The sequence below is a fragment of the Cibotium barometz genome, chromosome 27 (genome assembly GCF_041138505.1).
Source record: "Cibotium barometz isolate CiBa-2024 chromosome 27, ASM4113850v1, whole genome shotgun sequence".
NCBI lineage: Eukaryota > Viridiplantae > Streptophyta > Polypodiopsida > Cyatheales > Cibotiaceae > Cibotium > Cibotium barometz.
This window is the reverse complement of record NC_141072.1, coordinates 21,100,521-21,110,232: the sequence shown is the minus strand read 5'-3', so window position 1 is coordinate 21,110,232 and position 9,712 is coordinate 21,100,521. Positions and strand designations below refer to the sequence as shown.

Below are 9,712 nucleotides of genomic sequence, written 5' to 3'. Positions count from 1 at the left end.
GTTCCTGAAATTGCCTCCATAGGCTCCCACTCACTATAGTTTGTGAGGGAAAAATATCTACGCAGAGGAACCCAAGAACAATCAAAGCAGTGCTCAGTATACCATTATTAGCACAGAGTTGATTTAAAAACAAGAATATAAAGTGGTGAAATGACTTACAATTTGCAGGAAATCGTTGACGTTGGTCATGGTCTGCTAGTGTCAGCTCTGTTGCCTTGTAAACATGTTGGACCTTGGCTAGCTTTTTTCCATAACAGAGGTTATTTGAGCTCCAATCCGCCCTTTACAATGGTGACTTTGTATATCAACGTATCGCTTTTTAGGGAGATTATAAACCTTGATGGCAAAGGAAAATAGAATGGTGAGGAAAAAACTTAGACTAGGGAGATGTACAAAAGAGAAGGAGTTGTAGAGCAAGTTCCAAGGGCTTGGTTGTGCTATTACTGCACTTTGAAAGAGGATATTAGAGGGGGTGAGAGGAGACAATGAGCAAGATTATGAGAGCCAAAGCATTTGCAACTCAAGCTTCCATAGCTTGGCTCTGCTGTTACACTCTGTAAAAGGAGGTTGGACAAGGTAGAAGGATGAAGTAAGGAAATGTAAGTGAGGATCAAACTTCCATAGCTTCTGAGAGCAGGTTGCAGATCAAGCTTCCATAGCTATAGATCTAGGTTTCTGAGTGAAGAGAGAGGTAGATAGTTCAAAGAAGTAGTCTAGAGAGTGAAAAACGCCCTGCTATGAGAAAGGGAGAAGAGAGAGCGTTTTGGAGGGAACATGAGAGAGAGGGATAGTGGAAAGTGAAGGGGAATGTGCATTGAATGCAAGATAATGATGGGAGCTCGTTTTTGGGCCTCTATCACTTTAGAGACCTTACTTAATGATGGCTGCAGGCTGTAGCTATCCTTTTCTATAAAAAATAGAGGAAAAAATCATATACGTATATATTTTTTGAGTTTTAGGTGATTTTAAAAATTAAAAAAGAGCCTATTTAGCCTATTATTCTAAGTTTGACCACTACCTTCTAGGCTCTTACAAACCATTGGTTTCAGTCCACATGTAATCTCCCTATTTGTCTATTTCTTAATCACCTCCATTAGGCAATGGCAAATTAAAGGGCCCCAAAAGACTCCATTGAGTTCCTAATGAGGAATCATCCTATTGGGAGGAGACTTTGTGAGGAGAGGACAAAGGAGGGTAAGGTGCAGCCATCATGAGGAAGAGGTACAACACATGGAGCAAAGGGGAGGGAAGCAAAAATAGTGCGGCGTCGATGTGGGTGGGATCATTTGATTTTTTTTAACAAAGCGTCTATAGGCGTGTCTATACTAGTATAGATACGCTTATAGATGCGAGTATAGACGCACATATAGACGCACCTATAGACACACATATAGACGTGCATATAGACGCATAAACCCTGCAAAATCGTAAATTAGCCCATGGCTACTCTCTCACTTCCATCTCCGACTATAGTTTGCACGTCTATGTTGCGCGTCTATGTTCTCATTCTCTTGCAGTGTCTCTACGTGATGCAAGTTTTGTATGTGGATCAATTATATGGCATCACCACAAGTTTCATATTCTTAAAGTGTAGTAGTAAGATGGGAAAAGAAAAAGTGACAAGATAAATATACACAATCTAAAAGTATGTACATGAAATAATATTACAATGTAAATTTATTTTTTTTACAAGAAACATGCCCCATTTTGAAGTATGTACTGGAGTCAAATATAAAAATTCCACCTCCAGTTTTTTACATTAGGTGGAATGAGGTGAGATCGAGGTATTGATAGATTCTATCTATGTCCTTTTGTGTCAAATCTTTAGTAGAATTTTGGTTTCCATGTGCATCGTGGAAAATCGCCCATGTTTTGAGTTTACTATTCATGCAAAACTAGCATTACCATGAGTGATTCACATGATAGAGCACGAATTTGGGTTATCACTGAAGAAAGATGGGACTAGGTTACTAGAGCTAGTGCTGGCATGATAAAATGGATGGGTTTCTTCTTGAATGTTACCATGGTGGTTATATCCATGCACCTCATAGTTGTAGGTGTTTTGGAATGCATGAGGTCCAAGGGGGTGACTCCTCATGGAGGAATTAGAGGCATGGATATAGCTAGTGTTATCATAATCATTAGCATTGTAATAATATGGATTATTGTATGAATATGGTTGCCAAAACTCAGCCCTTTTCCCTGTCTTCCTCACAGCTTTCAACACCTTTCTCCGATCCACATACCCCATCACTGTCACCTTGTTCATCCTCACATCAATATCTATGTTATCGACGCCTGCAAAATTAGTACAGCACAACAGAATAATTGAGTATTAGTAGTTGAGATTTACTAATTTGAGCTTGTAGCATTATTAAATATTGCTGCATGGTGTAGTGATCATACCTTTGAGCTTAGCAAGCTGCTTACGAATCTTTCTTTCGCAACCGTTACAATCCATGCGCACAAGTAATTCCACCATCTGCAAGAGTTTATTAACAGAAAAAAAAATATGATTGTACCATAAATTGCACGAGCAGGCTTATGATATGCAGCATATAACATTACCTCCATTGTATATATTAAGATGAAGAGAATGTGACCAATTAAATTGCTGTGCTACAGAAATCAGAACACTTGTGGGTAGAATATAATTAATTAAAATGACGTGCTAAGCAAACACAACGCTTGTGATGAGAGTATATATATGATTGATCAAATTGCTGTGCAATTAATGGAGAGTAATTAATGGGTAGGTTTTGAACTGTGTAGGAGGCGGTTTTATAAGCAACAAAGGGGGGTTAAAAGCCGAGATCCGAGTTTTGTATAGCACGACACACCGTTCTATTTCAACGTTGGTGGGGGGCGGTGGCCTGTATACTCAAAAGTAAAGCTTTTATGAATATCTTACCACGTACATTTTCTTTCTTCAAAAAACATTGGAAAACAAAGACTTTTGATTGAGTTCGGGGATGCAAAAGAGATCCTCTTTTTGCTTGAGTAACTTTTTGTCTGTGCTTTGGAAAGACATCCTCTATCTGCTGCTAAGTTTTTTCACTAACTTCCTGAGTGGCTTAGGCTCTAAGTTCTCTCAAGGGAAAATCATCTCATTTATGCCCACACAAGTGCCAGCATGTTATATGCACAACCCAACATAGTGAATCCCCCTCATAAATGCTTAATTCATAGAGTCAAGAAGTTGCATCCTACAATGGCTCACAAACTCTTGCCTTGAGATGAACCTCTTTCCAAATCTTATGTACAACAATCATGTATCATAGTAACTTACAAAATGATTCTTAATTAAGAGCTAGGGTCATGCATAATGTTCCTTTGCACACCAATCACGTTATATTCTTCACTTTTCTTGTATCTATTTGATTACTTTTTGAAAAATGGATTTTTTCACACGTGACTTTTGAGCTCACTTCTTACCATTACCTCTCTCTCACTACGAAACTTGATCATGTATAAAAATTGACATATTGTTCCACACACACGGCTGAGCAATATGACCAAGTGCCAAACAACTTAACACACACACAAAAAAAAAACAATATACGACACCATATGGTTGAGCAATATCACCAGGTGCCGTATAGTAGACACATGCAAAAATTAGTAAATGACACTATTCAGCCGAATAGTATGACCAAGTGCCAATTGAATCGAACATCTGTCATTTATGCCTATATGAAAGGACATCATTCGGCCAAATAATACGACCAGATGCCTAAACATTTCTTAAGGGAGAGGAGAGGGGAAGGTATCACTATCAAAATGACACTATCTAGCCGCAAATGTAGAACCAAATTCCGAAATGAAGGGCATACTTATCTAAAGACGCTCGCTTTTTCGTGCAATATGACTCAGTGCCTAGAGATAAGCACCATAATAAAATGGCCAAAAACTCATACATTTATACTAGAGTAAGTGAGTGACACACACTTGCCGAATACACGATCTCAAGTGTTCCCAAACTTACTATAGTTTATATTAACTTACTATAGTCAAAACCCCAATCAAAGTAGGGAAATGGCACGAACTTGTTGGATACATGACAATATGCCGAATTCTACAACAGTCACACACATGCATACATGCACACACACTACAAGCCTCACTTGAATGCTACAAATCTACTATTGCTCTCCTCTTAGAATGCTCAAGCATGCTCTATTGTGCTCTACTATGCTGTCCTATGGTCTTTACACCCCATTAAGCCCCAGAGTCGTCCCACTTTATATAAAACATTTTAGCCTGGTGGGCTTTTGTTCATCCCCAACAAACCCACCAGGATTTTTAATAACCAACGGACCCATCAGGAAAGGTTAATGAAAGGTCAATAGCTTGGTGGGATTCTTCGTAACCCAGATGGGCTTTTGCAAGTTAATCCCTAGGCAATCATTGGCTATTTATAAATGAGTGATCATGGGTGACTGCGTTAACTTGTTATTCACAATTGATATGAACATAAAATTTTACGTAAAGATGAAATCCCTAGTTTCAAAGGAAGCTTTTAGTGGTTGGCTTTGTAAGTTTGTGGCTATGAGATTATCCAATTCAATCACATCTTCACAAACTTGATTGAACTTTTCCAAGTATTAAATTGAATCACCACTTCCATAATATTTAGTCATTATCCTTGAGATATGTACATATTTAGTTCTAGGAACTTTCAAGGTTCTTACTCCAAGAACAATGTACATGACCACCGCCTTCCATTTTCTTGTGCCATTCTCAACAACATACTATCTATAGTTAAGAGTAGATGTTAGTGTGTGTTTAATGTGTAGAAGTTTTAAAGGTATGAGAGTAGCGTTTTTTAATTCAAAGTTTTGTTTATGGGAAGCTTCAAGATTGTGGAGTGGAGGATATCTTAAATCTTATGCACTCTTTCATTTGACATTGGATTAATATTAAAAGACCAAGTCAAGTCGAGTCATGATTTGAGGTTCAGCTTATCTATCTAACCTCTATTTTATGACTTTATCTTTTCCTTTCTCTACCTCTTATTATGGAGAATAGAAATGTTCGACCTCCTTGGATGGTTTCTCACACTTTCCCTTTTATGCACTTTCATGCCATGTTTTTTAATATGGTATCATAGCCACCTTAATTCTTTCCAACTAGAAATGCGTTATCTCGACCACATCCAGCATTGCTCTTGTTTATGGAAGTATTTAGTAGCTGCTACACTTCACATCCAACTAGAAATACACTATCTTAAACACATTCAACACTACCCTTGTGTATGGAAACACTTAATGGGCCTAATTCAGCCCATATGAGCCACCTTTATAATATTTGTAGTAGCCTGTATCTTAGTGTAGATGGATATCACTCCATAGATATGCCTAGATATCCTTTTTGCCATAATCTTGAGATGAGTAGTAAAAGCCATAAGAATTTGTTAACACATGTAAGAGAGTAGCAAAGTGGTTAAGTGTGCTAAAATATTTCCTACTCAAAACAATCCAAGTCTAAATCCAAATCCTAACACAACCCTGTGTGTAATGAATGTGAAATTGACCATCTTTTAAAATTTTCCTTTGGAAGCACCAATTGCTCCAGTGTCCAAATTGATCTCAATAGTTGTCTTAAACTTACTTAGAAGTGTCAGAAATGGACGCAATCAAGTTCCTCTATTGAAAGCAACGAGAAGACTTCAAGCTAGGACTAGAGCCACTATAAAGAAAATTGCCAAGCAAATAGCATAAGCTTGCAAGGAACCCTACCAAAAGTGATGGTTATGGCTAGCAAAGCTTTAAAACAAAGGATGTCTCTCCATCTAAGGGAAAACCTAGTGATGATTCTAGATTGTGTAAATGAAGACTCATTAACAAGGACGAAGATGTAGGAATTCTAGAGGATGCCAATCAAGACCATTGAAACAAGGAGGAAGATGCAATCACCATTGAATGGGGCTTTGAGAATGAATCCCACAATTCCCACCTACATTTTAAGCAATGCTTATGTAATGCGATAGTGAACTTAACTTTATCTCAATTTTGGCCAATTAAATGGTCATTGAAAGAAACATTGCATGCATTTCTTCCATAGCTTTTTGCTTGTAGTCTGACATGGCCAAAAGATGTACCCTTTTCTTTTAGTATAAGACATCCAATCAAATCAAACATCCCATGGGAACATCCCCAATGAGGCAACCAGAATTGTTGGAAATTAGGGGCCACTTCCTAGGAGGTCACCCATCACAACAATAGTGTTCACACCACTACGCGCTTAACCTTTGTTGATGAATAAGGCTTTGAAGGACAATGCAAAGGCAAAGGCCACTAAAGCATTAGTATCTTGCACAATGATCCAATCAATTAGACAATAAGACCTCCCAAGAAACCAAGAATGTTCAAAACCAAGCATGAAGTACCTTAGAACTCATGAGATGGAAGGGCATTAGTGATAGATTGAAGCCGCCATGATGACTTACAAAAACAACCTTCCAAGGCTCCAAGGAATGGTTACTCAAGGTATGCTCCAAACAATGATCAAATCTATGGGTTCTGAGGATGCCCTCAACAAGCAAGCTCCATAGCAAGGTGACTGGGGCATCAAGAGCCATGCACGCTGGTTTGCAGCCACCTCCCTCCACCTAATCACCACCCCACGGCTAACACTTACTCCAGCCATGCACGCTGGTGGATTATATGTGTGTGTGTACACGCGCGCATGTGCACATATGGTTTTGTTACATGCATGAAGCAAGGAGCATGAGTCTCTCTCTCTCTCTCTCTATTGTTTTTGGATGAGGTTTTTTCTTGGTTATATTAGTCTCTCTATGGTTTTTAGATGAGGTTTTTTCTTGGTTGTGGTAGGAGAGAGAGAGAGAGAGAGAGAGAGAGAGAGAGTTGATTTTCGGATGAGGTTTTTTGTAATATAGAATGGAGGTATGCAAGAAATTGCATAAGGAAGTGACATATTTTAGTGAGGCCCATGTTCTTTTCTCGAACATAAGGCCTCCTTGGGGCTCTGCACAAGCTACCTACATGTGATACACCTTCTAAGTCCCCAGAAGGTTAGCACAATCTTGGACACTATTATACACATTACATCATGGTAGGGGACTTAAGTCCTCTTGGACTGGTTTCTTGATGCAATTTAAAAAAAATCAAGTTTAATATAGCACACATATGAGACTATGAGACTCTCTTCAAAGAATCTTTTGTGATTATTATTTGTAAAAAGGATATTTACATTATAGGACTATTGTTTCTAAACATCAAACTTTCGGTTGGGTGCTTTTGGGCTATGCATGATTTTCTTTGTCATCTCTACATGCAAGTTTTAAATGTGGATCAATTATATGGCATCACCACAAGTTTCATATTCTTAAAAGTGCAGTAGTAAGATGGAAAATGAAAAAGTGACAAGATAAATATACACAATCTAAAAATATGTACATGAAATAATATTACAATGTGTATCTATTTTTTTGCAAAAAACATGCCCCATTTTGAAGTATGTAATGGAGTCAAATATAAAAACTCCACCTCCAATTTTTTACATTAGGTGGACTGAGGTGAGATTGAGGTATTCATAAATTCTATATGTGTCCTTTTGTGTCAAATCTTTAGTAGAATTTTGGTTTCCATGTGCATCATGGAAAATCATTCATGCCAAGCTAGCATTACCATGAGTGATTCACATGATAGAGCATGCATTTGGGTTATCATCACTGAAGAAAGATGGGAGTGGGTCACTAGAGCTAGTGCTGGCATGATAAAATGGATGGGTTTCTTCTTGGATGTTGTCATGGTGGTTATATCCATGCACCTCATAGTTGTAGGTGTTTTGGAATGCATGAGGTCCAAGGGGGTGACTCCTCATGGAGGAATTAGAGGCATGGATATAGCTAGTGTTATCATAACCACTAGCATTGTAATAATATGGATTATTGTATGAATATGGTTGCCAAAACTCAGCCCTTTTCCCTGTCTTCCTCACAGCTTTCAACACCTTTCTCCGATCGACATACCCCATCACTGTCACCTTGTTCATCCTCACATCAATATCTATGTTATCAACGCCTGCAAAATTAGTACAGCACAACAGAATAATTGAGTATTAGTAGTTGAGATTTAGTAATTTGAGCTTGTAGCATTATTAAATATTGCTGCATGGTGTAGTGATCAGACCTTTGAGCTTAGCAAGCTGCTTACGAATCTTTCTTTCGCAACCGTTACAATCCATGCGCACAAGTAATTCCACGATCTGCAAGAGTTTATTAACATAAAAAAAAATGATTGTACCATAAATTGCACGAGCAGGCTTATGATATGCAGCATATAACATTACCTCCATTGTATATATTAAGATGAAGAGAATGTGACCAATTAAATTGCTGTGCTACAGAAATCAGAACACTTGTGGGTAGAATATAATTAATTAAAATGACGTGCTAAGCAAACACAACGCTTGTGATGAGAGTATATATATGATTGATCAAATTGCTGTGCAATTAATGGAGAGTAATTGATGGGTAGGTTTTGAACTGTGTAGGACGCGGTTTTATAAGCAACAAAGGGGGGTTAAAAGCCGAGATCCGAGTTTTGTATAGCACGGCAAGTTGCAACACACTCACACCGTTCTATTTCAACGTTGCGCGGCGGTGGCCTTTATACTCAAAAGTAAACCTTTTATGAATATCTTGCCACGTACATTTTCTTTCTTCAAAAAAACATTGGCAAACAAAGACTTTCGATTTAGTTCGGAGATGCAAAAGAGATCCTCTTTTTGGTTAACTTTTTGTGTGTGCTTTGGAAAGACATCCTCTCTCTGCTTCTAAGTTTTTTCACTAACTTCTTGAGTGGCTTAGGCTCTGTAGTATATGGATGTGTGGCCAAAAACTTTTTCCATAGATGTAATGGAGCAGTGGGTGGCCTCGCTGGCTTGAGAGATCTGGCATTATCGAGCGTTGGGGATAGAGGCATTATGGATCAATGGTTGTTGTCCAGGTATATCTCTCAATGGGGGGACCATGGTGGCAGGCACATGACGCTTGGCCCATGGTAGTACGACCCATCGCATGGGTCGTACCATGGACCAAGTGTCACCGCCACCACTCTAACACACTGATTTCTTTGACTCTTTCCATGCAGCTTATGTTTGTGGCACCCTTGGAGGAGGGATTTGTACCGACTTTAAGCCCAATTGGAAAAAGTAGTTGATTCCTAGCATAGGGGTGAGACTTACCAACCCACATTTGTTCCCAAGGTATCGTCGATCTAATAAAAGGATGTGATGAAGGGTTTGCCAACCATTAGTGGATTACTGCATGATATCGAGGACTTGTCAGAATCTAGTATCAAAAGTGACCACCCTATAGCCATGGAAGTGTTCAACCATGCCATAAATACTTAACCATGGAAGTATTTAAGCATGTAAAGATCTATTTGATAGAAAAAATTGGTACCTTTATTGGGATCAAAGACCGGCTGCTTTTTTCTTATTTATTGGTTCTTGGGAGCACCTCCTCAAGGACAAGGATGATGATTTAGAAGAACTAGCATGTGGCTACTATAGCAGTAGTAGAGGATGAGGACAATAATCTAGAAGAACTAGCATGTGGCTACTATAGCAGTAGTAGAGGATGAGAATGATGATCTATAAGAACTAGCATGTGGCTATTATAGTGGTAGAGGTTATTAAGGCTCGAGGAATTTCTCTCTCTTTTGCTTCATTTTGCATAAAGAGA

At 38.5% G+C, this 9,712-nt stretch overlaps 2 protein-coding genes across 3 annotated transcripts; both read right to left on the bottom strand.

The window, feature by feature from the left end:
• Positions 1-1,726: 1,726 nt before the first annotated feature.
• Positions 1,727-2,783, bottom strand: LOC147623169 (heavy metal-associated isoprenylated plant protein 28-like). Its single transcript, XM_086821824.1, has 3 exons — positions 2,569-2,783; positions 2,407-2,482; positions 1,727-2,298 (listed from the first exon to the last, which is right to left on the bottom strand). The coding sequence occupies exons 1-3, from the start codon at positions 2,572-2,574 to the stop codon at positions 1,916-1,918; spliced, it is 465 nt and encodes a 154-aa protein (XP_086677950.1). The 5' UTR covers positions 2,575-2,783; the 3' UTR covers positions 1,727-1,915.
• Positions 2,784-7,405: 4,622 nt separating this feature from the next.
• LOC147623168 (heavy metal-associated isoprenylated plant protein 45-like) lies at positions 7,406-8,523 on the bottom strand. 2 transcript variants are annotated; one of them, XM_086821823.1, is made up of 3 exons: positions 8,314-8,523; positions 8,154-8,229; positions 7,406-8,045 (listed from the first exon to the last, which is right to left on the bottom strand). In XM_086821823.1, the coding sequence occupies exons 1-3, from the start codon at positions 8,317-8,319 to the stop codon at positions 7,660-7,662; spliced, it is 468 nt and encodes a 155-aa protein (XP_086677949.1). In that variant the 5' UTR covers positions 8,320-8,523; the 3' UTR covers positions 7,406-7,659. The 2 variants fall into 2 exon arrangements, with proteins under 2 accessions (XP_086677949.1, XP_086677948.1); XM_086821822.1 differs by having other exon boundaries at positions 8,154-8,523.
• Positions 8,524-9,712: the final 1,189 nt, after the last annotated feature.

Excerpts from the sequence above, each read along its gene's own strand:
- LOC147623169 (XM_086821824.1), bottom strand. Across the intron at positions 2,299-2,406 it reads GCAGCTTGCTAAGCTCAAAG|GCGTCGATAACATAGATATT; the intron begins GTATGATCACTA and ends CTAATTTTGCAG.
- LOC147623168 (XM_086821822.1), bottom strand. The coding sequence starts at position 8,319 with ATGGAGGTAATGTTATATGCTGCATATCATAAGCCTGCTCGTGCAATT. Across the intron at positions 8,046-8,153 it reads GCAGCTTGCTAAGCTCAAAG|GCGTTGATAACATAGATATT; the intron begins GTCTGATCACTA and ends CTAATTTTGCAG.